The 27,933-nt window shown below is 60.0% G+C and overlaps 1 protein-coding gene across 1 annotated transcript; it reads right to left on the bottom strand.

Moving 5' to 3' along the window:
- Positions 1 to 822: 822 nt before the first annotated feature.
- Positions 823 to 27,933, bottom strand: EPPK1 (epiplakin 1). The gene is made up of 6 exons (XM_065751510.1): positions 18,079 to 27,933; positions 7,939 to 8,132; positions 7,529 to 7,629; positions 4,648 to 4,759; positions 4,285 to 4,474; positions 823 to 4,102 (listed from the first exon to the last, which is right to left on the bottom strand). The coding sequence occupies exons 1-6, from the start codon at positions 27,866 to 27,868 to the stop codon at positions 930 to 932; spliced, it is 13,560 nt and encodes a 4,519-aa protein (XP_065607582.1). The 5' UTR covers positions 27,869 to 27,933; the 3' UTR covers positions 823 to 929.

Raw genomic sequence — 27,933 nt, 5'->3', positions numbered from 1 at the left:
GAGCAGCTCCCAGCCCAGGGTGCACAGCTCGGCGTCCAGGCACAGAAGGAGACCCCACCACCTCTGTGTGCAGCTCCAGTGCTCCGTCACTGCACTGGGAAGAAGTCCCCACGCACATTGGTGCACAGCTTCCCACGCTTCAGTTTGTGGCCGTTTCCCCTCGTCCTATGGCCACACACTGCTGAGAAGAGTCCGGCCTCGTGCCTTTGCCTCCCGCTGCTCAGATATTGACAGCCGTGGATCAGATCCCCTCTGAGCCTCCTCAAGGCTGAACAGCCCCAGCTCTCTCAGCCTCTCCTCATGCAGGAGCTGTTCCACGCCCTTTATCATCTTCATATCCCTCTGCTGCACTCTTTCCAGCAGATCCCTGTCTGTTTTGTACCAGGAGCCCAGAACTGCACACAGTGCTCCAGGTGAGGCCTCACCAGGGCAGAGCAGAGGGGGAGGATCCCCTCCCTCGACCTGCTGGCCACGCTCTCCTTAATGCAGCCCAGGATCCCACTGTCCTTCCTGGCCACCAGGGCACAGTGCTCACGGCCAACCTGTCACCCACCAGGACCCCCAGGTCCCTGTCCTCGTTACTCCTCTCCAGCAGGTTTCTGCCTGCTCCCACTGCTGGTGGTCTCTGACCCATCTGCTGTGGGTACCGGCCACGCATTTCCCTGTCCTTTATCAGCGCTCATGTGGCTCCACAGAAAGCTGCACGCACCAAACCTTCCCTCGCCCTCCCCAGAACCCCCCAGCAATGCTCCACTGGGAAAAAAAAAATCTCAGGGAAGCAGTGGTTGAGACAGGAAGGAGTTTAACCAGGCACAGCCTCATTCTGCACGCCGGTTCAACACCACTATCTCGTGCTGAGCCAGCTCTCACTGGTCCAGGTGGCATTTTCCCCACGAGGCAGAGCTCGCTCCTCCTCTGGGTGACTGGTGCTACTGGTCTTGGTGGTGGTGTCTCTTCTTTCCCTGTGTGCCTGTGACGACGGTGGTGGTGATGGTGATCTTGTTCACTGTCAGCCCTCCCGTGCCGTAAATGTCGAGACACGCTTCTCGTTTGTACTCGGAGACCTGCTTGGTGGAGAGGAGCTCCCACACCGACACCCTCTGCTCCTGAAACTGCCCACAGGTAATGTAGGAGCCCTCAGACTGGAGGAGATCCACCGTCTGCTGGGGAAGGGCTGCAAGATGTCTTTCTCTGCTGTCTGTCACGATGCTGCTGAGAGCCCTGACGAGTTGCTCAGTGCTGAGTGTCCCGGCACGGTACAGCTCCAGGAGCTCCTGCCTTCGGTCCTTGGAGATGTAGTCAGAGGAGAGCAGGTCCCACACGGAGGCTCGCCCCTCCTGGAGCTCATCCTCTGCCATCTCAACCGTGGTGGCCTTCAGGGTTTCTTCCCAGGTGCTGTCCTCCTGCAGGCGGCGGATGCGCTCCGCTTCCGTGACGGCCGTCTCTGCGCTTGGACCACTCACGTGTGCTGAGTGCTCCGCCTTTGCTGCCTCTGTCTTGGCCACGATGGTGCTGACGACGGTTTTCACCTGCTCAAGGGTTAGCTCTCCTGCCTGGTACAGCTCCAGCAGCTCCTTCCTGTTCTCCTCGGGGATGTACTTGGAATGGAGCAGGTCCCACACGGAGACCTTGTGGCCCTGAAACTCTCCGACCTCCATGTCGACGGCTGTAGTTTTCAGGGCTGTTTCCCATGGTTCCTCTTTGGAGGCATCCTCTTCCTCCTCTCCCGCTGCTGGCGCAGTGTCTTTGCTGGAATTCTTCACTGTAATTCGGAATTTCCTGCCTGTAGACATTTTTTTCTCAATCAGAGTGGTGACAACAGTTGTTAAGCCCTCCAAGGGCAGTGTCCCGGCATGGTACAGCTCCAGGAGCTCCTGCCTTTTGTCCTCAGGGATGTAGTCAGAGGAGAGCAGGTCCCACACGGAGACTTGCCTCCCCTGGAGCTCATCCTCTGCCATCTCAACCGTGGTGGCCTTCAGGGTTTCTTCCCAGGTGCTGTCCTCCTGCAGGCGGTGGATGCGCTCTGCTTCCGTGACGGCTGTCTCTGCGCTTGGACCACTCACGTGTGCTGAGTGCTCCGCCTTTGCTGCCTCTGTCTTGGCCACGATGGTGCTGACGACGGTTTTCACCTGCTCAAGGGTTAGCTCTCCTGCCTGGTACAGCTCCAGCAGCTCCTTCCTGTTCTCCTCGGGGATGTACTTGGAGTGGAGCAGGTCCCACACGGAGACCTTGTGGCCCTGAAACTCTCCGACCTCCATGTCGACGGCTGTAGTTTTCAGGGCTGTTTCCCATGGTTCCTCTTTGGAGGCATCCTCTTCCTCCTCTCCCGCTGCTGGCGCGGTGTCTTTGCTGGAATCCTTTGCCTTAATTCGGAATTTCCTGCCTGTAGATTCCTTTTTCTTAATGAGAGTGGTGACAACAGTTATCACTTGCTGCAGGGTCAGTACCCCTCCGTGGTACAGCTCCAGGAGCTCCTGCCTTTTCTCCTCAGGGATGTAGTCAGAGGAGAGCAGATCCCACACGGAGAACTCGCCAGCCGGCATGACAATGGCCGTAGACCTCAAGACATTGTCTTGCGTTGAACAACCGTCTCCATTTTCCTCTGCCCTTGACACCACCCTGTGTGGATTCCCAGCGTTTGCTGTGGCTGTGATATTTGCAGTTTCTGTGTTGTTTATCACGGCGGAGACGGCACTGGCCACCTGCTCTGCGCTCAGTATCCCTGCCCTGTACAGCTCCAGCAGCTCCTGCCGCTCCTCTTGAGGGACGTGTCTGGAAAAGAGCAGGTCCAGCAAGGAGACATTTTGTCCCTGGAACTCACCGGCAGTGACATAGACAGTTGTAGACTTTAAAGACTTTCTCAACTGCTGCTCCTGGCAACGCGTATCCTGTACCGGCTGCGACTCCCCGATCTCACAGTTGGGTGTTGCTGCGGATGAGCTCAGGTCTCTGTTTCCCTCTTCTACGCTGGTGATGATGGTGGTGAGGATGACGACCATCTCTGGAATGGTCACCGTCCCCGCCTTGTACTTCCTCAGCAGCTCCTCCCTCCGGTGCTCGGGGACGTAGCGAGAGAAGAGCAGCTCCCAGACGGAGACACTCTGGCCCTGGAAGAGCCCCACGCTGACGGCGGTGCGGGCGCTCTGCAGGGCTTTGCGGGCGTCCTTGCTCAGCTGGAAGAGCACGGAGCCCTTGTCCATCACGTGCAGCATCAGCAGCCCCGTGTCCGGGTCGGGCACGCAGCGCTGCAGGAGCTGCGTGTACGTCAGGTTCTCGTGCGTGTTGGGGTCGAAACAGCTTTTTGTTCGATGCTTCGGGTTCAGAAGGAACTGGCACATCTCCTCATCCAAGTACCCACGCTGGTGGGCCACCTCCACGGGGACGCGGTGGCTGTGCACGGGGTCGATGATGCCTCCGGTGGCGATCTGTGCCTCCAGCAGGCGGACGGCGTGCTCCTTCACAATGAACTCCTTCTTCATGGCCTGGAAGAGGGAGATCTTGCGTCCTGTGTACGGCTCCGTGTATCCGCTCACGGCTCCCTCTGCTGACAGCAGCTTCTCATAGAAATCTCTGCCGATGAGCCCCGCGCTCAATGCCTCTTTCACCGACAGCTTTGTGTTGCTCGTGGGGTCGGTGAGGAGCCCCGAGGCGGCCTGTGCCTCCAGCAGCACCAGGGCTGTGCCCGGCGTCAGGATTCCCCTGATCATGGCGTCGTAGATGCTCATCTTCTTGTTCTTCGCCTGGATGAAGACACCCGCTATGAAGTGACTCCCACCCCCACACACCTCTGTGCGACTGCTCGCCATCAGGCTCATTCCCGTGTTGCTCGGATTGTTCTGAAGGGCTCCACTCATCTTCCGGCTCCGTGCTGCTGCGGAGCACCGTGTTGGTCTGGCAAGAGAGAAAGAAAAGACCTGGTGAGACACAGGGTCCTCGTGGTGCGAGCAAGGAGAAGCCGCCTGGTAGTCCAATGGGAAGCAGGGGGCAGCATGGATAACACGGCCCCACTCTGAGTCCTCAGAGGAGCTGCTGGGTCCCCTGGGCCCTTGGATCTTTGGCCTCCGAGAGCTCTTCAGCTCCCGAATGACACCGCTGCTGCTTGCTTTGGGCACAGGGCACCAACGGGAGCACAGCCCCTGCTCACCTCTCCCTGGCCACTGCGCTGCCCTGGGCTCGGCGGATTTACAGCAGAGGTGATGCCAAGAAGCAGTGCTGACCTCCTGGCATCGCTGCCAGCAGCAGCTATCCTGCTGCAGACAGGTGCTGGCCAGCGTGGTGTGTCACCTGCCCTCATCCCCTCGTCCCCATCACACTGCCTGGCTTCGCACTGGTGGGCTGTGGGTGCATTGGGACACCACGGGTTGTGGGCACAGCCCAGCCCAGGGCCGTAGAGATCCTCCTGCCCCACGATCTCAGAGCACCCCGGTGTGACGTGGGCCACGATCCGGTGCTGGTGACAGATGGGTGCTGGGGGCTGGTGAGAGACCATGCAGCAGAGCCTGAACTAGCAGAGATCTTCTCTAGGGTTTGCTGTGGATGAGGTGTGCCCGGGTTTCTGCTCACTCGGAGGCCTCAGGGCCCCATCTTGCATCCTGTTATTCTCTCCTGACCTCCTAAACCGAGGGCTGGTGCCACAGGCACACTCACAGCGGTCTGGTGGCCCACGCTGGCTCTGAACTGCACCCGGAGATGGTCGGAGGGAGGGTTGGGTGGCCCGTGCCAGCCACCACCCCGGGACCATTCCAACCAGTTCCAGAGCCTGGGGACGAGGGCAGGGTCACTGGGAGGACTGGTCTGGCCATGTGCTCACCCTTCAGTGGGGCAGGGGGTGCTCTCTGCAGTTATTTAGGGGAGCAGCTCTTGCAGGGGAGCAATTTTGTAGCCCCTGGGCTGCAGGAAAAGGGGGGGGGAGGGGAGGAGTGGAGTGAGCCATCAACCTTCGTTTTTAGCTAATTGTTACAGAGATGAAAGGACATCTGCAGTCACACATGCGTATCTAATAGAGTCACAGTGGGCTAAGGGCAGAAAGCTGCTGCAGGAGCCACGTGCGGGGGCTCTCCCCTTCACTCAGACGCTTTGCAATGAGTGCGACAAGTCTCAGCTTCGTGATGCCCTTCATGGAGGAATGCAGCCCCCAGCCCGGACCCCCATAGCACTGCCTGAGCTGTTCTGGAGGACCACGGCTTTTGCTCTTCAGCGCTGTACAGAGTCAGACCACGGGCCCCTGCAGCCCAGAGCTTCATTTCCATCCTGAGCTGGAAGCAGACGATGGGGGAAGGATGGGGGATGAGGCCCCAGTTCCTGTGGCAGCCCCTGGACAGGGTCACTCTTCTCTGGGTGGAGAACTGGCTGGAGGGCCGTGCCCAGAGGGTAGTGGTTGATGGAGTTAAGTCCAGCTGGCGTCCCGTTATGAGTGGTGTCCCCCAAGGGTCAGTTTTGGGGCCCATCTTGTTTAATATCTTTATTGATGACCTAGATGAGGGAATTGAGTGTACCCTCAGTAAGTCTGCAGATGACACCAAGTTGGGAGGATGTGTCAAACTGCCTGAGGGTAGGGAGGCCCTTCAGAGGGATCTGGATAGGCTGAACAGCTGGGCTGAGCTCAATGGGATGAGGTTCAATAAGACCAAGTGCCGGGTCCTGCACTTTGGCCACAATAACCCCATGCAATGCTATAGGCTTGGGGCAGAATGGCTTGAAGAATGGAGAGAGGAAAAGGACCTGGGGGTGTTGGTGGATGCTCGGCTCAACATGAGCCGGCAGTGTGCCCAGGTGGCCAAGAAGGCCAACGGCATCCTGGCCTGGATTAGAAATAGTGCAGCCAGCAGGAGCAGGGAGGTGATCATCCCCCTGCACTCAGCTCTGGTACGGCCGCACCTCGAGTACTGTGTTCAGTTTGGGGCTCCTCACTACAAGAAGGACATGGAGGCCCTGGAGCGTGTTCAGAGAAGGGCAACAAAACTGGGGAGGGGTCTGGAGCACAATGAGGAGCGGCTGAGGGAGCTGGGATGGGTTGGGGTGGAGAAGAGGAGGCTCAGAGGAGACCTTAGTGCACTCTCCCACTTCCTGAAGGGGGGTTGTGGTGAGGAGGGGGTGGGCCTCTTCTCCCTGATAAATAACGACAGGACGAGAGGGAATGGCCACAAGTTGCGCCGGGGAAGATTTAGATGAGACCTGAGGAAGCATTTTGTCTCTGAAGGAGTGGTCAGGCCCTGGGATGGCCTGCCTAGGGAGGTGGTTGAGGCACCATCCCTAGCGCTGTTCAAGAAGCGTTTAGATGAGGTGCTAAGGGATTTGATTTAGGAGTTGGGTAGGGATAGCGATAGGAGGATGGTTGGACTAGATGATCTTGTAGGGCCTTTCCAACCTTATGAACCTATGAACCCCTGTTTTCCGCGCAGTGATTTCCCAAGCTGAACGCATTTTGGGTCCGTTCAGCATTTCTGGAGGGATCCCTGCAGTGCAGTCTCTTCTGAGAGCTCCGTAGGCTTTCAGCATCCCCAGCTGAAGTGGTGAGAAGGCCACGGGTGTCGTAAACGCGGCAAAAACAGAACTCGCATTTATCCGGGAACACCCATCTCCCATAAAGCTGCAGTGACTGACGTTAATGATAAGTGTCATTATCAAGGACACGGCTTAATCTCCTGACTGTTTACCGAACTGGTCCAAAAGTCTCTGAGTCATTGCTTTCGATCCATTTACATATTGGATTGATGCTGCTGGAGGTGGATCGAGGCGCTGGAACGCTGCATCCCCGCATCAGCCACCCGTGGCTCCGGGCTCCCTCTGGCCAAGGGGCTGCAGCCCACCCCCAACCCAGGCCCCGAAGAGCCACCTCCCCACAGCTGAGCCCCCCCGGAGGTGAGGGCCGGTCGTGCCACCTCAGCACTCAGAGTCGGTGTCACACCCTGGAGCGGGCGACACCTATGTAGGACACGGATGCCGTGTGAACACCCTATACGGGGAGGACGTTGCCCAAGAGCAGGCTGTCATTAGCCCGTCTCTAATCAGCCCTGCTGGGGCTGGGCTGCAGACGCAGCTCCCGGGGCAGGGGCTGCTGTCCTCTGTGGCTGTGGCAGCAGCTCCAGGCTCCGGTGGAAGCGGTTTTCTGGCTGGGGTGAGCAGTGGCCCTGCACCCTGCCTGCACCCTGGTGCTCGCAGCCCCACCGCGGGCTCCCAGCACCCTGCTCTGTCCTACGGGCTCAGCAAGGTCCCGTCCTGGTGTCCTGACACAAAGCACGTTGCGTGGAGCTCCTGCTCCATCCGTGGAGCCACTGCATCACTTTGACTCTTCCTACAAGGACAGTGCCGTACCTGGAGCCCTCCTGCTCACCCACCCCGTGGCTTCAGCTGATGGCAGCGGCAGAGGCGAGGTCTCTGTGTCCCTTTGCAAGCCCCTGGGATCTGCACTGAGTGCGCAACGCCGGAGCTGCACTGGTCTGTGCAGTGGCCCCAGTGCACCCTGCACCAGAGCCATACCGGGCTGCCCACTAGTCCCGGTCCACCCCCAAAATAGGCTGCATCCTACCTGCAGGACACTGGTCCCGAGCTGTTGCTCCCTGCTGGGTTGCGGTCCTCCTTCTCCTCTTCCTCCTCCTCCTCCTCTTCCTCCTCCTCCTCCCGCTGCCTCTCAGGAAGGATGAGCAGCCGAGGCAGGCACCCAATTTAAATCCTCCGCTTCCCCGCCCCAGGGGTTGACACGCGGGCCCAGCCCCGTGCCACGAGCCCGGCCAAAATACGCCCGACTGCTGTGACGTGGGGATGCCTCGGCAGTGCTGCAGCTGCCCCTGCCCCAGGAGCCCGGGTTGGGGGGGACAGACTGGGGCAGAGGGACAGGAACGGGTGCTGTGAGATGTGGGATGTGGCCGTGGAAGGAGCTCGAGTGAGTGATGGCTGTGGTGGGCGCTGGGGCACAGTGCTGCTTCGGGGCTGCGCTACCACCATCTCCTGGTGGTGGGATCCCAATGTCCCGGAGCTCCCTATGGGTCTGGGCTCATTTAGTCTGCCCTGGCTCAGCCCCTCAGCTGGGGCACCCTCAGCTGCAGCCACCTCCCGTGGCTGTCCCCGCTCCCCGTGGGGGACGGAGGTCGAGCTCATCCTCCAGTGGGGCTGGAACTGGAACCACGCAGGCACTGGAGATCATAGAAACATAGAGTCAGCACAGAATGGCCCGGGCTGAAAAGGATCTCCGAGGACATCTCCTTCCAACCCCTGTGCTGCGGGCAGAGTCACCCAAGCACAAACCAGGCTGCCCAGAGCCACCTGCAGCCTTGGCTTGAGTGCCTCCCTCCAGGGATGGGGCATCCTACAGCCCCATAGTGACCCTGTAGAGCCCCACAGAGACCCCATAGAGAGCCCACAGTGACCCCATAGCATCCATAGGGCCACATCCAGCCTTGCCTTGAGTGCCTCCAGGAATGGGGCATCCACAACCTCTCTGGACAACCTGCTCCAGTGAGCTGGAACAGAGATCCTTCTGTCTGATGGAGTGGGGTGGCCCTTGGGGATGGAGGTGCTCCGGGACAGACACCCCTCAGAACAATGGGATCACAGGACCCCAGAGGTCGGCAGGGACCCCTCCTCCAGGGGGGTCAGTCGGAGCAGGTGAACATGGACCAAATCCAGGCAGTGTTTGAAGATCTCCAAGCAGGATGCTCCGCAGCCTCTCTGGGGAGCAGGGCAGCCAGCACAGTCCCAGGCCAGCACCTGCCTGGGGGGCCCGGGGTGCCCGCTCATCTGCTCGCTGGTGTGGGATGCAATGGGGCAGGGGGTGAGGGGTGCACCCAGCACTGGGCTGAGCGGAGCTGGGGAGCCGCCCCACGGCCGGGCCGTGCCCCATCAGGCTGCATGCAGCTCAAACGTATGTGCACATCTGACAGCGTGGAGGAGAGCATGCACACACGTGCTCACACAGCTCACACCCGCGTGTGAACCTCTGCGTGCAGCTGCGTGGCTGTGTGTGTGCCCCCGTCCCCGTGTGGGTGTGCGTGAGGTGCTGCCCCGCACAGAGGTGCTCCCTGCCCCTGCCCTTCCTTCCCCGGGGTGCTGCTGTGGGTGCACATTCCTGCCTGCGTGGGTGCTCGCCGGACTGGCTGAGCAGCACACGGAGCATTTCCCTCTGAGTCACCGCAGCCACTCCACCGAGTGCACCTGGGGGGGGGGGGGTCCCAGTGCGTGGGGATGGAGCAGGACCCGGATCTGCTGCCTTTACTCCCACCCCAGAAGCTGTTCCTTACACAGCACCTACAGCTAGACGTGGGCCAGATCCCCTCTGAGCCTTCTCAAGGCTGAACAGCCCCAGCTCTCTCAGCCTCTCCTCATGCAGGAGCTGTTCCACGCTCTTTATCATCTTCATATCCCTCTGCTGCACTCTTTCCAGCAGATCCCTGTCTGTTTTGCACCAGGAGCCCAGAACTGCACACAGTGCTCCAGGTGAGGCCTCACCAGGGCAGAGCAGAGGGGGAGGATCCCCTCCCTCGACCTGCTGGCCACGCTCTCCTTAATGCAGCCCAGGATCCCACTGTCCTTCCTGGCCACCAGGGCACAGTGCTCACGGCCAACCTGTCACCCACCAGGACCCCCAGGTCCCTGTCCTCGTTCCTCCTCTCCAGCAGCTCATCCCAACCTGTACCGGTGCACGCAGTTCCTCCTCCCCAGGTGCAAGACTCCACACTTGCTGTGTTAAACCTCATCCGACTCCTTTCCTCCCAGCTCCCACCCTGTCCAGGTCTCTCTGAATGGCAGCGCAGCCCTCAGCTGTGTCAGCCCCCCCTCCCAGCTTCGTACCATCAGCAAAGTGCTGAGGGCAGACTCTGTTCCCTCATCCTGGTCACTGATGGAGATGTTGAACGGGACTGGACCCAGCACCGACCCCTGAGGATCACTGCTGAGTCCAGCACTCCAACCACACTCTGTGCCGCCAACCACAGCCCACTGAGCCCTGCCAGCTCGCAGCCCACCTCGCCATCCACTCATCTATTCTGCACTTCCTCAGCTTCGTTATAAGGACGCCGTGGGACACAGTGCCTTGCTGAAATCAAGGCAGACCACATCCACTGCTCTCCCCCCATCCACCCAGTTGGGTATAAGGGCTGCAAACGGTCCCCTCCGTGCCCTGCTCTGAGCTCTGGGCACTAGCCTGCCCAAGGGCAGCATTAGGCAGCATGATGCTGCCCTGTGTGGGTGCCCTTGCACTCCCCGTGCAGCCACACGGGGTGCTCCCCTGAGTGGTCCCGGTGACTCCGGACCACCACCCAGAGCCTCCCAGCTCATGGGGACACCCGGCTCTGGGTGCTGCAGTCGGTGCCTTCCCTCAGAGCTGCGTCGCTTTGCGCTCATCAGAGCAGCGGTTACGGTTTATTTCGCAGCAGCACAGCCCGGGCTCCGGCTCCAGCTGCGCATCACATTGCGGGGCACGACTCCTTCTCCTGCAGGACGTGTGGACCTGCGTGGGGCAGCCAGGTGCCCAACGTCACCACCTGCAGGATCCCGGGGGCTGAATCCCTCAGAACTGACGGTGCCCCGCCTGTGTCCCATTTCCTCGTTAACTAGGTCGCCCTTCCGGATGAGGGCAGAGCATTTAACCATGCTCGTCGCTCCTTCCTCTTCAGCCCATATCCAAGATGTGATGACGCTTTTTCTTTTCCAGCCTTTGGGCGATTTGCTTCCTGCAGAGCCCCGGGGCACTCGCAGCGGCCGTCCGGAGCGCGTGCAGCTCTGCTCCTCCGGGCTGGAGCACTGCAGCACTGCCTGTCCGCGTGCAGCTGTGCCGACCTCAGCCCTGCCTCCATCCCTCCCCGCTGCTCCTGGACCTCCCCATCCGCCCTGAGGTTTAAAGAGGGCTCCGTGTCCGTCTGCTGCCTGGGAGCAGCACCAGCCCCTTACCCAGAGACGCTGGCATCACAAGCCAGCTGCTCCTCTGCCTGCTCCCCATCTGCCCCGAGTCCTGCAGGTATCTCGGAGATCCCCCTGCTCCTCCGGGCTGGTCCAGAGGCGTGTGGTGTGGTCCATCTCAGTGGCAGGAGTGCAGCATTCTTCCTTTAGCAAGGGACGGCCCAAGGATGGAGCCCCCAGACAACCGGGAAGGCAGCATCCTCACTGAGCAACGCTGACAGCTCCACCCGCGCTGTCCTTCCCTGGACACTGTACCTCGTGTACGTTGTGCACCCTCAGAGGGTTTGGGCTTGAGCTGCAGTTCCCGTTTCGGTTTCCAAGCCCAAATGCGGCAACTTCACATTTTGCACCGCATCCAAACGGGTTTTGAACGCACCCAGGGATGGTGACTGCACCGCGTCCCTGCGGAGCCCATCCCGGTGCTGAACGACCCCTCTGTACAGAAGGGGCTCCTGATCTCCAACCTAAACTTACCCTGGTGCCATGGGAGGCCGTGTCCCCTCGTCCTGTCACTGTCAGCAGTGAGCAGAGCCCAACCCCGCTCTCACTGCCGTCACCTTTCAGGTACTGGAAGGGAGCAGTGAGGTCTCCCCTCACCTCCTCTTCCCCACACCAACCAGCCCCAGCTCCTTCAGCCTCTCCTCGTAGGGCACACTCTCCAAGCCCTTCCCAGCCTCGCTGCCCTTCGTTGGAGCTGCTCCAGCACCTCCGTGTCCTTTCCGTACTGAGGTGCCCAGCACTGAGCACAGCACTCGAGGTGAGGCCTCGGCAGCGCCGAGCACAGGGGCAGGATGACTTCCCAGTGCTGCTCAGCACCCCATTCCTGATCCAGGCCAGGATGCCATCGGCCTTCCTTGCCACCTGTGCCCACTGCCGGCTCATATTCCGCCCTGTGTCCATCAGCACACCGAGCTCCCTTTCCACCGGGCAGCTTTGCAGCCTCTCCTCCCCAGCATGGGGTGCTCTGCATCGCAGCCATGTAGGGATTGAAGGGGATCTCTGGAGGTCCTCCAGCCCGACCTGGCCCAGTTCTCCTGACTCCAGCCACCGATATCGGTCAGCACCAATCAGATCCCACTCAGCCTCCTCCCCCCCAGGTGCACAGCCCCAGGGCTCTCAGCCTGGTCCCACCAGGAGGTGCTCCAGTCCCCCCCCCCCCCAATCTCTGCAGCCCCCTGCCAGGCTCTCACCAGTTTCCAGCCTGCCCTGGACTGAGCACAGTGCTCCAGCTGTGATCCCCCAAGGCAGAGCACAGGGGAGGAGAACCCCCGTGCCCTGCTGGCCGTGCTCGGTGCAGTGTCCCACCAGTCCTGGCACCCCAGGGTCCCATCAGTCCTTGGCAACCAGGGCACGCTGCCGGCTCGTGATCAACCACTGCCCACCAGGACCCCCAATTCCTTCTGGCAGAGCTCCTTTCCGCCAGCTTTTCATCCCCAACGTGTATCGGTGCCCTGTACGTCTGCGGAAAGTGGCACACGGTGGAGCTCTTGCACCGGGCAGCTCAGGGCCCCTGGGGATGTGTGAAGCTGCAGTGTGGGTTCCGGGGAGCGTCCCCTCGCCTGGGGGTGCCCCCTCATCTGGGGGTGCCCCCGCTGCTCCTGCTCAGCCTCACTCGGTCCCCATCTCGGGCAGTGTCCCAGAACCGTGGAGATGTGGCCCGTGGGTGCAGTGGGATGGGTTGGGGATCTTAGAGGTCCTCCCCGACCTTAATGATTCTGTGATCCTGCAGTGGGGCTGGGACCCCCCTCCAGCTGAAGCCATTCTGTCCCTGCGGGTCCGTCCCCACAGCTCAGGATGTTCTGCAATTCTGAAGCTCTTTGAAACGCACTCAGAGCCGGCCAAGCCCGGCCCTTGAGGGATGGGCACGAGCAGCAGCTGTGGGCAAACAGAGCAGACAAAAACCCTTTCTATTCTGTCTGGGAGATAAGCGATTGCACAACGCTGAGCTGTGTGGGAACAAAGCTCTCAAGTGCCTTTCCTGTAGACGTGCGATGCGGATCAGCGGGAGATGCACCAGTGCTGCAGGTCCCTGTCCCACGGTGCCATGAGAGCGGGGTGGTGCTGGCAGCCGCTTCCCGCGCCCTTTCCACAGAAGTCTCTTATCTCCCATCTTCCCACCCCTGTCCTGGCACCACAGTTTGCTCTGCAGCTCCGGGCACAGCAGGAGGCACACGCTCTCATGGGCTGCTCCTGCTCTGCTCTTCTGCGATCCCACCCGGAGCACCGCGTCTGATCCTGGGGACCCCAACACCAGAAGGGCGTGGGGCTGCTGGGGTGGGTCCAGAGGAGGGCCACAATGGTGATCAGAGAACGGAGCACCTCCCCTAAGGGGACAGGCCAAGAGAGCTGCGGACATTCAGCCTGGAGAAGAGAAGGCTCCGTGGGGACCTTATAGCTCTTCCAGTACCTGAAGGGGCCTACAGGACAGCTGGGGTGGGACTTTTTATAAGGGCAGGAAGCGACAGGATGAGGGGAAGTGGCTCTGAATTGAAAGAGGGGAGATACAGGCTAGATCTTAGAAAGAAAATCATTACTGTGAGGGTGGTGAGACGCTGGAGCAGGCTGCCCAGCGAGGCTGGGGGTGCCCCCTCCCTGCAGGCACCCAAGGCCAGGCTGGATGGGGCCGTGAGCAGCCTGGTCTGATGGGAGGTGTCCCTGCCTACAGCTGGGGGGCGGAAGTACGTGGTCTGAAAGGCTCCTTCCAACTCTGTCATCCTGTGGTCCTCAAATGTGCTGAAGGGCCGTTGGTTGGGGCCATTGGATGGGGCTGTTCATTGGGGTCCTTGGATGGGGCCGTTGGATGGGGCCATTGGTTGGGGCAATTGGATGAGGCCGTTGGATGGGGCTGTTGGATGAGACCATTGGATGGGGCCGTTGGATGGGGCCATTGGATGAAGCCATTGGATGGGGCCATTGGATGAGGCCATTGGTTGGGGCTGTTGGATGGGGCCATTGGATGAGACCATTGGATGGGGCCGTTGGATGGGGTCATTGGATGAGGCCGTTGGATGGGGTCATTGGATGAGGCCGTTGGATGGGGCCATTGTTTGGGCTGGATGTTCTGCGGGCTCAGACAGCCCCAGCTCTCTGCCTGCTGGATGGTCAGTTGGCTTTGCCCAGCATTTGTGGTAGAGCAGCACTGGAAGAGACCACGATTCTCCCTGCGATGGGGCCAGGGGCAGAGGGGCTGCAGGGGCAGCAGGATGGCTGAGGGGGTGGGATTTGGGACCCAGTGCAGCCAGGAGAATCATAGAATCATACAATCATAGAACAGCTGAGGTTGGAAAGGACCTCCAAGCTCAACCGGTCCAACCTACCACCAATATTTCCTAATAAACCAAGTCCCCCAGTACAACACCTCAACGTTCCAGGACACCCACTGTGCTGCAAACGTGCAGCCCTGCGTTGGCAGCCCTCGAACCCGGAGCCTGGTGGTGGTGGCTGATGGGCCCATGGGTGGTTGCATCAGAAACAACGCTGCCAGCAGGAGCAGGGAGGTGATCATCCCCCCGTTCTCAGCTCTGGTACGGCCGCACCTCGAGTACTGTGTTCAGTTTTGGGCCCCTCACTGCAAGAAGGACATTGAGGCCCTGTAGCGTGTTCAGAGAAGGGCAACAAAACTGGGGAGGGGTCTGGAGCACAATGAGGAGCGGCTGAGGGAGCTGGGATTGATCAGTGTGGAGAAGGCTCAGGGGAGACCTTATTGCTCTGTATAGCTACCTGAAGGGAGGTTGTAGTGAGCTGGGGGTCGGCCTCTTCTCTCATGTGGCTAGTGACAGGACGAGAGGGAATGGCTTCAAGCTGTGCCAGGGGAGATTCAGGCTGGACGTTAGGAAATACTGCTACTCTGAAAGAGTGGTCAGGCACTGGAATGGGCTGCCCAGGGAGGTGGTGGAGTCAGTGACCCCGGAGGTGTTCAAGGTATGTTTGGTCATCATGTGAAGGGACATGGTTTGGTGAGAGCTATTGGTGATGGGTGAATGGTTGGACAAGATGAGATTACAGGCCTTCTCTGACCTTGGTGATTCCGTGTTCTGTGATTCTGTGGTCACACGTTTCCCATCCTGCTTCCTCTTAGGGCTCTCTGGTCGGAAGCATCGTGTGGCCACAGAGCGTGTACTGCTCTTCTTCATGGCTGTAGTGTGTAATTATTCATTTTAATTACTGTGTGCTCTCTTTTTTGAGGCTGAGGGTGGCGAGCAGGATCATACCAGTCCACGTGGAGAGGGCCAGGTCAGGTCCTGGAGCCATGCAGATGGTGCTGGTGAATGTGGGCTTCGGTGTTGGGCAGTTGTTTGGGAACAGTTGAATCATGGCCTGAACTGACTGATCACCTGAGGCACTGAGTCAGCCATGGGAGCACAGGGGGAGGCAATGCACCCGTGTGACCAGAAGGGGTGGAGCCTGGCTCCATCTCTCCTAGAGACCCCACTCATCTGTGTGACCAGAAGTTGGAGTGTGGCTCTGTCTCTCCCAGACCCCATTTAAGGGCTGACCACCACTGGGGAAGGGTCTCTTTCTGGAGATTGCTCCTTTTGGAGTTCTTCTGCTGTGATCCTGGGATGCAGAATCACTGAAGATTGGAAGGGAGCTCTGGAGACCATGGAGCCCACCCCCCTGCCGAGCAGCTCCCAGCCCAGGGTGCACAGCTCGGCGTCCAGGCACAGAAGGAGACCCCACCACCTCTGTGTGCAGCTCCAGTGCTCCGTCAGTGCACTGGGAAGAAGTCCCCACGCACGTTGGTGCACAGCTTCCCATGCTTCAGTTTGTGGCCGTTTCCCCTTGTGAACTTTTTATCTATTTTTGATTATTCCCTTCCACCACGATAATCTTTCCTGTTACACATCCTGACGACCATGCTATTTGAACTGCTTATTCTGTTAACTGTATATCTATTCACTGTGCAGCTGCGAGGCTGGGACGCTTCTTCCAATTTGTTATCTATTTAAAAAAAGGACAAAGTCACAAAAATCTACAATCAGACCTACGCCTTTGAGCCTTTCCAACTCCTGCTGAGCACACAGTGAGCACGCCTTTGCATCTCTTGCTGCTGAACACCAACAGCTCAGTGCCATGTGTGCGACCTGTGGGGCTGCTTCACCCCTCTTGCGCCTTTATATCTCTGCTGAACATCACCTGCTGCCTTTATCCTCCTCTCTCCTGCAGCCTTTACAGCTGGCACGTGTCCTTACCACGCCAAACCATTCAGTGCCATCATCTGCTCCTTCCCTGTCCAGAGCTTCCCAACCCATATCTACGTGTGTTCAGCATCCCTGCTCCCAGCACGGGCCCTCCCTCGCTGAGAGGAGCCCCACTGCCTTGCCTTTCCCTTCTCCTTTTCCCTTTTGAATCCTAGGATTGTAGAATCAGAAAAGACCTCGAGGATCATCCAGTGCTGCCGTCCCTCTGCCACCAGTGCTGCCCACCGCTGCCCAAGCTACCCTTGGCATCCACAGCAGCTCCTGGTGAGCTCCTCCTGCTGAGGCCGCGATGAGCGGAGCATTACACTGCTCCAGTTCCTCAGCCCCGTTTCCCTATTGTATTTATGTTGGTTTACTCCTTTTCTTCCACACTCTGTTTAAACACCATTTTAATTGCTTAAGCTCCTCTTATTTTTCTCATTTCTTTTTCTCAGTGCTGGTTTGCACCATATTTGAGCGGCGCCGGTTCTGCCCTCTCCTTTGCCTAAAGGTGTACAACTTAACTGACTTCACAGAGCGGCGCCTCTGCTTTGCTGTGTGACCTCTGCATGGCACTGGGACTGCTCCTGCGAGGACCATCATGAAGGGTTTGGTTCTTATCTGTCTGCGTGGAGCCCACATTTCAGTGCTCACCCCCCTTCCTACGTAGACTCATGGAAAGGTTTGGGTTGGAGCTGTAGAATCACTGAATCCCCGAGGTTGGAAAAGGCCTCTGAGATCCCCCAGTCCAATCGTGTGCCCGACACTGACTGTTCTCACCCAGACACGCTCCTCAACACAGCGCCTCAACGTTCCAACCCCTGCCAGCTCTACCAGATGACTATCAGCTCTAAAGACAACAGAGAAAACTTGATTTTCCACAGTGTAACTGGGATAATGATGGCAAATATCCAAAGGCAATGCATCTGAGGAGTGGAAGTTTCCTTTTATTAAACAGCAGTGGAGTTGCTCAGCACAGAACTGTACAGCACAGTGCTCTCAGGGCCGTCTCCGATCTGGGAGCGCGCACATGGGCAGCACCCGGCAGGAGGATGGCTCAGCTGAACACAGGGCATGGCAGGAGCCGAGAGAGGAGCGAAGGGACCACCAGAAGCACAGCTCTCCTCCCGGCAGCCCCCAGTCTCAGCTGGCAGCGCAGCACAGAGCAGCAAAGTGCAGCACAGCTCAGAGCAGAGCAGCACGGAGCGGTGCATGGCAGCATAGCGCAGCACCCACTGCTGTCCCCCAGCTCCTGCAAGAACCCCACAGGACAGCTCCCTGTGGGCGCTCTCTGGAGAGCAAGAGAACTGAAGGAAGGGAAACCAACCTTGGTGGTAGTGATGCTGTGAAAGCGAGCAGCATGAGATGGGAGAGTGCAAAACGGTGAGAGGCCAACCAGCACTCATCTAAAGCTGGGAGCGGACCAGAGAGCCCCAGGAAAGGGGGGTGGGCTGAGGCAGTGAGGGCTGCTGGGTCAAGAAGCCACTCCAGCAGCGCCCAGCCTGAGCGTGACACCGTGCCGGCACTAACCTTCACACCTGCAAGCCTAAAGCTGTGTCAGTGATGTGCGGAGAGGTGAAAAAATGTTCACTGAGTCAAAGAACAGACTTGAGGTGCAACGCAAGAATTCAGCTCTCACGGGAGGTAATACTGTAAAAGGCTTTTGCCCATATATGCAGAAAGAGCACAATATGCTGTGCATAAAGGAGCAGAGATCAGACAAGATGATTCATGAATTCTGGGAACGTAATAAAAGTGGGAGGATCAAATGCTAAAGCGTAATGCATCGATGAGTCACTTGAAAGTTATAATTCATGTGTGAGTACCATGGAGAAAGGAAAGCAAAGAAGGAAAGTAAATGCTCTGAGAATAAGAGCAAGCAGGTAAGTCAATGGAAAAAAAAAAAAAAGACAAGAATGCAAGAGGAGAACAAGTATGAACAGAGAGATAATTGTTCACCAAGGCAAAAGAACAGAAAAAATGGGCAATCATCAAGATTAATTACTAGAAACATGAAGGAAATAAAGCCCCGTGTCCGGGTCGGGCACGCAGCGCTGCAGGAGCTGCATGTAGGTCAGGTTCTCGTGCGTGTTGGGGTCGAAGAAACCCTTGGTGTCATCGTCGGGGTCAGACAGCACCCGGTTCAGCTCTGTGTCGAAGTACCCACGCTGGTAGGCCACCTCCACGGGGACGCGGTGGCTGTGCACGGGGTCGATGATGCCTCCGGTGGCGATCTGTGCCTCCAGCAGGCGGATGCCGTGCTCCCGCACGATCAGCTCCTTCTGCATGGCCTGGAAGAGCGAGATCTTCTCCCCGCTGTAGGGGTCGGTGTAGCCCGTGACGGCCCTCTCGGCCGACAGCAGCTTCTCGTGCAGCTCGCTGCCCACCAGCCCGCTGGACACGGCCTCGTCCACGGAGAGCTTCTGGTTGCTGAGCGGGTCGACGAGGAAGCCGGTGGCGGCCTGTGCCTCCAGCAGCACCAGGGCCGTGCCCTGCCTCAGGATGCCCTTCCACATGGCCTGGTAGATGCTCATCTTCTCCGTCTTGGCGGGGTCTGCTTTGGAGGGCACCAGCACGCCGGCGATGCAGCCCGTGCCGTCCAGGTAGCGCCTGACTGAGGCCATCTGCGTCACCTGCTCCACCGTCTTGGAGCCCTGCACCAGGTCGGCCAGCGTGTCCTTGTCGATGATGCCCGAGTCCAGCAGGTCCGAGGCGGTCACCTGCCGCCGCAGGCCCCGGAACGTCACCTTGCTGCTCCGCTCCACCGCCTCCTGGACCAGGACGGCCAGGAGCCTGGCCAGCTCGGCCAGCGTCAGGCTGCCGGCGCGGACTCTGTGCAGCAGCGCGTGCCTCTTGGCCTCGGACACATACTTGGAGAAGAGGAGCTCCCAGAGAGAGACCTTCCTGTTGTGGAATTCACCTGCAGAAAGCTCGATGGTGTGGGACGACAGGGCCCGCTCCAGCTCCAGCTCCTGCTCCATGTCCTGCTCCACATCTGTGTGCTGCTTGCCATCCTGCTGCGAACTGCTGGCATTGGCATCACCGTTCTGGACAGGAGTTGGACCCTCTTGCTGCGTGCTCTTCTGGCTGGAGTTGGCATGACCATGGCTCTGTCTCACGGCCTCAGAAACGATGGTGGAGAGAAGGGTGGTCATCTCGGGGATGCTCAGTGTCCCTGCCTTGTACTTCCTCAGCAGCTCCTCCCTCCGGTGCTCGGGGACGTAGCGAGAGAAGAGCAGCTCCCAGACGGAGACATTCTGGCCCTGGAAGAGCCCCACGCTGACGGCGGTGCGGGCGCTCTGCAGGGCTTTGCGGGCGTCCTTGCTCAGCTGGAAGAGCACGGAGCCCTTGTCCATCACGTGCAGCATCAGCAGCCCCGTGTCCGGGTCGGGCACGCAGCGCTGCAGGAGCTGCATGTAGGTCAGGTTCTCGTGCGTGTTGGGGTCGAAGAAACCCTTGGTGTCATCGTCGGGGTCAGACAGCACCCGGTTCAGCTCTGTGTCGAAGTACCCACGTCTGTAGGCCACCTCCACAGGGACGCGGTGGCTGTGCACGGGGTCGATGATGCCTCCGGTGGCGATCTGTGCCTCCAGCAGGCGGACGCCGTGCTCCCGCACGATCAGCTCCTTCTGCATGGCCTGGAAGAGCGAGATCTTCTCCCCGCTGTAGGGGTCGGTGTAGCCTGTGACGGCCCTCTCGGCCGACAGCAGCTTCTCGTGCAGCTCGCTGCCCACCAGCCCGCTGGACACGGCCTCGTCCACGGAGAGCTTCTGGTTGCTGAGCGGGTCGACGAGGAAGCCGGTGGCGGCCTGTGCCTCCAGCAGCACCAGGGCCGTGCCCTGCCTCAGGATGCCCTTCCACATGGCCTGGTAGATGCTCATCTTCTCCGTCTTGGCGGGGTCTGCTTTGGAGGGCACCAGCACGCCGGCGATGCAGCCCGTGCCGTCCAGGTAGCGCCTGACAGAGGCCATCTGCGTCACCTGCTCCACCGTCTTGGAGCCCTGCACCAGGTCGGCCAGCGTGTCCTTGTCGATGATGCCCGAGTCCAGCAGGTCCGAGGCGGTCACCTGCCGCCGCAGGCCCCGGAACGTCACCTTGCTGCTCCGCTCCACCGCCTCCTGGACCAGGACGGCCAGGAGCCTGGCCAGCTCGGCCAGCGTCAGGCTGCCGGCGCGGACTCTGTGCAGCAGCGCGTGCCTCTTGGCCTCGGACACGTACTTGGAGAAGAGGAGCTCCCAGAGAGAGACCTTCCTGTTGTGGAATTCACCTGCAGAAAGCTCAATGGTGTGGGACGACAGGGCCCGCTCCAGCTCCAGCTCCTGCTCCATGTCCTGCTCCACATCTGTGTGCTGCTTGCCATCCTGCTGCGAACTGCTGGCATTGGCATCACCGTTCTGGACAGGAGTTGGACCCTCTTGCTGCGTGCTCTTCTGGCTGGAGTTGGCATGACCATGGCTCTGTCTCACGGCCTCAGAAACGATGGTGGAGAGAAGGGTGGTCATCTCGGGGATACTCAGTGTCCCCGCCTTGTACTTCCTCAGCAGCTCCTCCCTCCGTTGCTCGGGGACGTAGCGAGAGAAGAGCAGCTCCCAGACGGAGATGCTCTGGCCCTGGAAGAGCCCCATGCTGACGGCGGTGCGGGCACTCTGCAGGGCTTTGCGGGCATCCTCGCTCAGCTGGAAGAGGACGGAGCCCTTGTCCATCACGTGCAGCATCAGCAGCCCTGTGTCTGGGTCGGGCACGCAGCGCTGCAGGAGCTGCGTGTATGTCAGGTTCTCGTGCGTGTTGGGGTCGAAGAAGCCCTTGGTGTCGTCGTCGGGGTCAGACAGCACCCGGTTCATCTCCTCATCAAAGTACCCACGTTGGTAGGCAACCTCCACGGGGATGCGGTGGCTGTGCACGGGGTCGATGATGCCTCCGGTGGCGATCTGTGCCTCCAGCAGGCGGACGCCGTGCTCCCGCACGATCAGCTCCTTCTGCATGGCCTGGAAGAGCGACATCTTCTGTCCCGTGCACGGGTGGGTGTATCCCGTCACAGCTTTTTCCGCGCAGAGCAGTTTCTTCTGCAGCTCGCTGCCCACCATCCCACAGGAGACAGCTTCATCCACCGACAGCTTCTTGTTCTTCACTGGGTCAAGGATGAAGCCGGTGGCAGCCTGTGCCTCCAGCAGCACCAGGGCCGTGCCCGGCCTCAGGATGCCCTTCCACATGGCCTGGTAGATGCTCATCTTCTCCATCCTGGCGGGGTCGGCCTTGGAGGGCACCAGCACGCCGGCAATGCTGCCCGTTCCCTCCAGGTATCTTCTCACGCTCTCCTTTTGTGATATTTCTTGCGCGGTCTCCTTTCCTTCCTTGAGTTTTTCCATGGTTTCTTCTGTTATTATCTGTGCGCTGAGGAGTTCTGACGCTGTTATTTGCTGCCTGATGCCTTGGAACCAGACGTCGCTTCTGTTCTGCTCTTTCTCTTTGATGATATTTAAGATGATGTCGATGATTCTTTGTATGACGCGGTGGGATTCCTCTTTATATTTTTGCACGAGTTCTTTCCTTTTCTCTTCCGTGATGTACTCTGAGCAGAGTAGTTCCCACAAAGACAATTCACTCCCTTTGTACTTCCCCACAGACACCTGTACCTTCGTTGACTCCAGTGCTTTCTTGGTTTGCTCATCGATGTGGAAATAGTCCTCTTCTTTCTGCAGGACGGGCAGTAAGTACAGCCCCGTGTCTCTGTCTGTGGAGCACCGTTTCAGGAGCTGACTGTAGCTGGTTTTCTCGTGCACGTTTGGGTCTATAAATCCTTTGCTGCCATGGTCGGGATCGGAAAGCAGCAGGAACGTGTCCCCGTCCAGGTGGCCACGCCGGTAGGCCACCTCCACGGGCAGGCGGTGGCAGTGCACGGGGTCGATGACGCCACCGGTGGCGATCTGCGCCTCCAGCAGGCGGACGCCGTGCTCCTTGGCTGCTACCTTACCCCTTATGGCCTGGAAGAGGGATATCTTAGCGCCTGTCTGTGGATCCGTGTATCCTGTCACGGCCCTCTCGGCCGACAGCAGCTTCTCGTGCATCTCGCTGCCCACCAGCCCGCAGGAGACGGCCTCGTCCACCGAGAGCTTCTTATTCTTCACTGGGTCAATGATGAAGCCGGTGGCGGCCTGTGCCTCCAGCAGCCCCAGCGCACACTGCTCGGACAGCAGCCCCCTCTCCAGCGCCTGGTAGATGCTCATCGTCTCTTTTCTTGATGGGAGCAGGACTCCCGCGATGCACCCGGTGCCGTACAGGTACCTCCTGACCGCATCCTTCTTGGCGAGGCTGGCGAGCGTCAGGCTCCCATCCTGCACCTGATCCAGAGTTCTCTTGTCGATTATCTCAGAGTTGAACAGCTCTGACGCTGACACCTCACCCCGCAGCCCTTCCACCTTGAGGGCTTCTCCTTTCTGCTCGGTATCCTCAATGACTTTGAGGATGAGAGCTATAAGGTTTTCCATAGTAAGAGCCTTGCACATGTATTGCTTCACTAGTTCTTTCCTTTTCTGCTCGGGGATGTAATGAGAGTAGAGAATTTCCCAGACGGACAGTGTTTGGTCCTTGAATCTCCCAACCTTCACCGGAAGACGCTTTGACTGCAGAACCTGTCTTGTCAGCTCATCAATGTAGAAGTATTTTCCCCCTTCCTGCACGACCTGGAGCATGTGCAAGCCCGTCTCCGAATCCTGAACACACCTCTCCAGGAGCTGCATGTAGGTCAGGTTCTCGTGCGTGTTGGGGTCGAAGAAGCCCTTGGTGTCGTCGCTGGGGTCAGACAGCACCCGGTTCATTTCCTCATCAAAGTACCCACGCTGGTAGGCCACCTCCACGGGGACGCGGTGGCTGTGCACGGGGTCGATGATGCCGCCAGTGGCGATCTGTGCCTCCAGCAGGCGGATGCCGTGGCTCTTCACGATCAGCCCTTGGTTCATGGCTTCAAAGAGGGACATGGGTGCTTTGGTGTAGGGGTCGACGTAGCCCGTGACGGCCCTCTCGGCTGACAGCAGCTTCTCGTAAATCTCTGCCCCAATGAGACCCACCTTCAGAGCCTCCTCCACGGAGAATTTCTTGTTTTCCTCCGGGTCGATGATGTAGCCGGTGGCAGCCTGCGCCTCCAGCAGCACCAGCGCCGTGCCCGGCCTCAGGATGCCCTTCCTCATGGCCTGGTAGATGCTCATCTTCTCATTGCTCGGCTGGATGAGGACCCCCGCTATGAAGTTGCTGCCCTCCAGGTACACGCGGACAGAGTCCATTTCGGTGACTTCTTTGACTGTTTTCTTCCCCTGGTTGAGCTCATCGAGAGTTTTTTTGTCAATCAGTTGGGACCGGAAGAGATCGCTGGCGGACACTTTTTTCCGCAGACCTTTGAACGCAAACTTCTTGCCCTGTGCCTCGGTCTCTTTGATGATGGTGGTGACGATGGTTACGATTTCTTGCAGTGCCTCCATATTCTCATCTTTGTACTTCTGCACCAGCTCTCTCCTTCGGCTGTCCGAGATGTACTCAGAGTTGAGGAGGTCCCAGACGGACACGGTCTGCCCTTTGAAGCGCCCAACGTTGATGCAGACAGTCACAGATTTCAGCACCTCCACGGTGTGGTCATCCATGCAGAACATCGCGTTTTCGGACAGAGGAAGGAGCCAGAGTCCCGTCTCAGCCTCGCGGACGCACCGGTCCTTCAGCTGCTGGTAGGTCACGTTTTCCTTCGTGTTTGGATCGAAGAAGACCTTGGTGCCATCGTTCAGCTGAGCGAGGCTTTGGTTCAAGTCCTCGTCGAAGAAGCCATACCTGTACGCAGCCTGGAGCGGGAGGTGATGGCGGTGGATGGGATCGATGACCCCTCCGGTGGCCAGCTGGGCCTCCAGCAGAGGCACAGCATCGGCCAGGGGAACGAGCTCCTTCCTGACCGCCTGGCACAGGGAGATGGGGCTCCCGGTGTAGGGGTCCGTGTAACCCACCACCGCCCTCTCCGCGCGGAGGAGTGTCTCAGTGAGCTCTTCGCCGACGACGCCCGCCCGCACAGCATCCTTCACGCTGAGCCTCCGGCTCGTGCTGGGGTCAGTGAGGTACCCCGTGGCTGCCTGAGCTTCCAGCAGCTTCAAGGCAGCCCCGGGCAGGAGGAGGTTGTTCTTCATGGCTTCGTAAATACTCATCTTCTTTTTGGACGCCTCCACGAGCACCCCAGCGATGTTACCCGTGCCTTGCAGGTACCTCTTCACGTCGCTCACTTCTGCCACCTCCTCAGGAGTGCGGGCACCCTGAGCCAGCTCTTCGAACAGCTTCTGTGTGAGGATGCCGGCCTCCAGCAGCCGGACTGCAGGGACGCTGCCCCGCAGACCGCCCAGCACGACGTGGGTGCGGGCTTTCATTTCCATCTCCTCAACCAGCGCGAGCACCAGCGCAACCAGCTGCTGCAGTGACGTTTCCTTCGCCCGGAACCTCTCCACGAAGTCCCTCCTCTGCTCCTCGGTGAAGTACCCAGAGTGGATGAGCGCCCAGAGGGAGACTCCTTTTTCCTTCACCGTGGTTTCCTGGAAGAGCCGCTGGATTTGCTCATCCGTGTAGGCAGGAGCGACCGTCTGCAGCAGAGGCAGCAGGTGGAAGCCGGACACCTCGTCCTTCTGGCAGCGCTGGATGAGCTCGGCATAGCTCACGTTCTCCTTGCTGTCTGGGACACAGAAGGCTCTGGTGCTGTCACTGGCCTCAGAAAGGGCTCTGCTCGTGTCCTCATCCAGGCAGCCACGCTTCTGGGCGGCTTCAATGGGGACGCGGTGCCCGCAGGTTGGGTCAATGATGCCTCCGGTTGCCATCTGCACCTCCATCAGATGCATGGCCTGCTTGTCCTCAATCAGACCCTTCTTCATCGCCTGGAAGAGGGGTATCTTTCTGCCCGTGAAGGGGTCTTTGTACCCCGACACCGCCTCTTCTGCTCGCTGCAGCTTCTCATGCACCTCTGGCCCGATGACGCCCTCCTTGACGGCCTCATCCACACGGAGCTTCTGGTTGCTCAGCGGGTCGATGATGAAGCCGGTGGCAGCCTGGGCCTCCAGGAGCGGTAGGGCTACTCCAGGTACCACGATGTTCTGCTTCATGGCCTCGTAGATGCTCATCCTCTGGTTTGAGGGCTGGAGCACGATGCCCCCGATGCTGCCGGAGCCGTAGAGGTACTTTCTGACCGAGTCCATGCGCAGGACTTCCTCGGGGCTGACGGAGCCCTCCAGCACCTCCTCCAGCAGGGCCCTGTCAATGATGCCCGTCTCCATCAGGTGGTACGCGCTGACACTGCCCCTCAGGGCCGGGAACTTGACGGGAGCCCACTTCTTCATCTCCTCCTCCAGCATGGCCCGGATCTGCTCCAGGCTGAGCTTCCTCAGCCGGTAGTGGTTGAAGATCTCCCGGCGTCGTCCCTCGCTGAAATACTCGGAGGTCAGCAGCTCCCACACGGAGACCCTCTCCCCGCGCAGCCGCCCGAAGCGGACAGGCAGCCAGGAGCTGAGGAACAGCTCTCGCGTGGCAGCGTCCACAAACTGCCGCTTCCTGCTGTTCAGGGGGAGGAGGCAGAGCCCGCTGCCCGGCTCCGTCACGCACTTCTCCTTCAGCTGCAGGTAGGTGAGGTTCTCCTCCGTGTTGGGGTCGAAGAAACCCTTGGTGTCGTCGCTGGGGTCGGACAGGATGACGGTCATCTTCTTGTCCAAGTACCCGCGCCGGTAGGCCACCTCCACGGGGATGCGGTGGCTGTGCACGGGGTCGATGATGCCTCCGGTGGCGATCTGCGCCTCCAGCAGGCGGATGCCGTGCTCCCGCACAATCAGCTCCTTCTGCATGGCCTGGAAGAGGGAGATCTTGTCCCCAGAGCAGGGGTCTCGGTACCCGGTGACGGATTTCTCCGCTGACAGCAGCTTGTCGTAAACGTCGGGGCCGATGACGTTTGCCCTCAATGCCTCGTCCACAGAGTAGCGCTTGTTGGCCGCCGGGTCAATGACGAAGCCGGTGGCGGCCTGCGCCTCCAGGAGGATCAGCGACGTCCCCGGCCTCAGGAGCCCTTTCCTCTTGGCCTGGTAGATGCTGATCTTCTCCTGGGAGTCGGGGAGCAGCAGCCCAGCGATGCTCCCCGTCCCTTCCAGGTACTTCCTGACCGTGTCCATGCTGACCACTTCCTTGGCCGATGTCTCCCCCTCCTTGAGTTTCTGGAACAGGTCCTTGTTGATGATTTCGGAGCTCAGGAGCTGGTCGGCAGTCACGCGTCCCCGCAGTCCTTCGAAGGTGGTGTTGGCCGCAGACGCCGTTTCCTCAACAGCGGCACGGACGGCCTTGGCCAGCTCCTGCGTGGACAGCGTTCCTTCCAGGTACTGCCGGGTGAGGGTGGCTCGTCGCTCGTCCCGCATGCAGTCAGAGAAGAGGAGCTTCCAGAGGGACACCGTCTTCCCTTTGAACCTGCCCAAAGCCACGGGCACCTTCACGCTCTCCAGAGCTGTTTGGGTGCGGCGGTCAAGGAAGAGCCGCGTTCCTTCGGTTCGGTCACCGAGCGGCAGCAGCAGGAGCCCGGTGCTGGGGTCGGTGACGCAGCGCTCCAGCAGCTCTGCGTAGCTCAGCTTCTCCTGGGAGCTGGGCTGGAAGAACCCTTTGGTGTCCTCGGGGGGGCTGGCAAGGAGCTGCCGGGTGCTCTCATCCAGGTACCCCCAGCGGCACGCGGTGTCTGCGGGGATGCGGAAGCGGCGGCCCGGAGCGATGACCCCTCCGGTGGCCATCTGAGCCTCTAGAAGGCGGAGGCCGTGCTCCCTGGCCACGAAACCCCTGCTCATGGCTTCAAACAGGGACAGCATCTCCCCGGTGCGGGGGTCCCTGTACCCGCTGATGGATTTCTCTGCTGAAGACAGCTTCTCGTGGAGCTCGGGGCCGACGAGGCCGCTCCTGACGGCCTCATCGACGGAGAAGGTCCTGTTGTGGATGGGGTCGGTCAGGCTGCCGGTGGAGGCCTGCACCTGCAGCAGCGCCAGCGCAGCGCCGGGCAGCAGGAGGTGCTCCCGCAGCGCCTGGTAAAGGCTCCTCCGCTCCCCACAGGGCAGAAGCACTCCGGCCACGCTCCTCGTGCCACGCAGGAACCGCTGCACCGCGTCGTCCTCTGCCACCTCCCGGGCTGTGACCTTCCCCTCCCGCAGAGCTCTGAGCACGTCGGGGCCGATGATGCCGGCGTCCCGCAGCTCCGTGCCGCTCACCCGCCCTCCGAGCCCCTCCAAGGTGAGCTGCAGGGGCAGCAGTAGGAACCCTGAGGTTGGATCCGCCACGCACCGCCCCCTGAGCTCTGCGTAGCTCACCCTCTCCATGCTGTTGGGGTCGAGGAACCCTTTGCTCTCCTCGCCGCCGTCGGACAGGAGCCACTCCATCTCCTCACCCAGCAGCCCCCTCTCACGGGCGGCCTCTGCCCGGAGCCGCCTGCCCGTGGCCGGGTCGATGAGACCCCCGGTCTCCATCTGGGCCTCCAGCAGCCGCACACCTTGCTCCTTCCCGATCAGCTCCTTCTGCATTGCCTGGAATAGGGGGATCTGCTCCTCTGTGTAGGGGTCCACGAAGCCGTGGGCCGCTCTCTCTGCAGCCAGCAGCCTCTCCTTCATCTCCAGCCCCACCAGCCCCAGCTGCACGGCCTCTGCCACGGGCACGCGTGACTTACCCACCAGATCAGCGATGCCTCCCGTGGCCGCCTGCGCCTCGAGGAGGAGGAGCGCCGGCTCCAGGCTCAGCAGGTGCTCTCTGGTGGCATCGTAAAAGCTCATCCTTTTCTTCGAAGCCTCCACGTACACCCCAGCAATGCTGGCAGGCGCTGCTGCCAAAGCATCAC

This window comes from Cyrtonyx montezumae, unplaced genomic scaffold (assembly GCF_038088225.1).
Source record: "Cyrtonyx montezumae isolate F1298 unplaced genomic scaffold, pur_monq_1.0 scaffold_74, whole genome shotgun sequence".
Classification (NCBI taxonomy): domain Eukaryota; kingdom Metazoa; phylum Chordata; class Aves; order Galliformes; family Odontophoridae; genus Cyrtonyx; species Cyrtonyx montezumae.
This window is presented reverse-complemented; position numbering and strand designations above follow the sequence as displayed.

Bases quoted from the DNA above. Each gene is read 5' to 3' on its own strand.
- EPPK1 (XM_065751510.1), bottom strand. From the start codon at position 27,868: ATGAGCTTTTACGATGCCACCAGAGAGCACCTGCTGAGCCTGGAGCCG. The intron at 8,133-18,078 runs GTAATTAATCTT...TATGATCTCCAG, and splicing joins TTATTTCCTTCATGTTTCTA to TGCCTGCGTGGTTCCAGTTC. The intron at 4,103-4,284 runs GTGACACACCAC...CTGTGCCCAAAG, and splicing joins GGACGAGGGGATGAGGGCAG to CAAGCAGCAGCGGTGTCATT.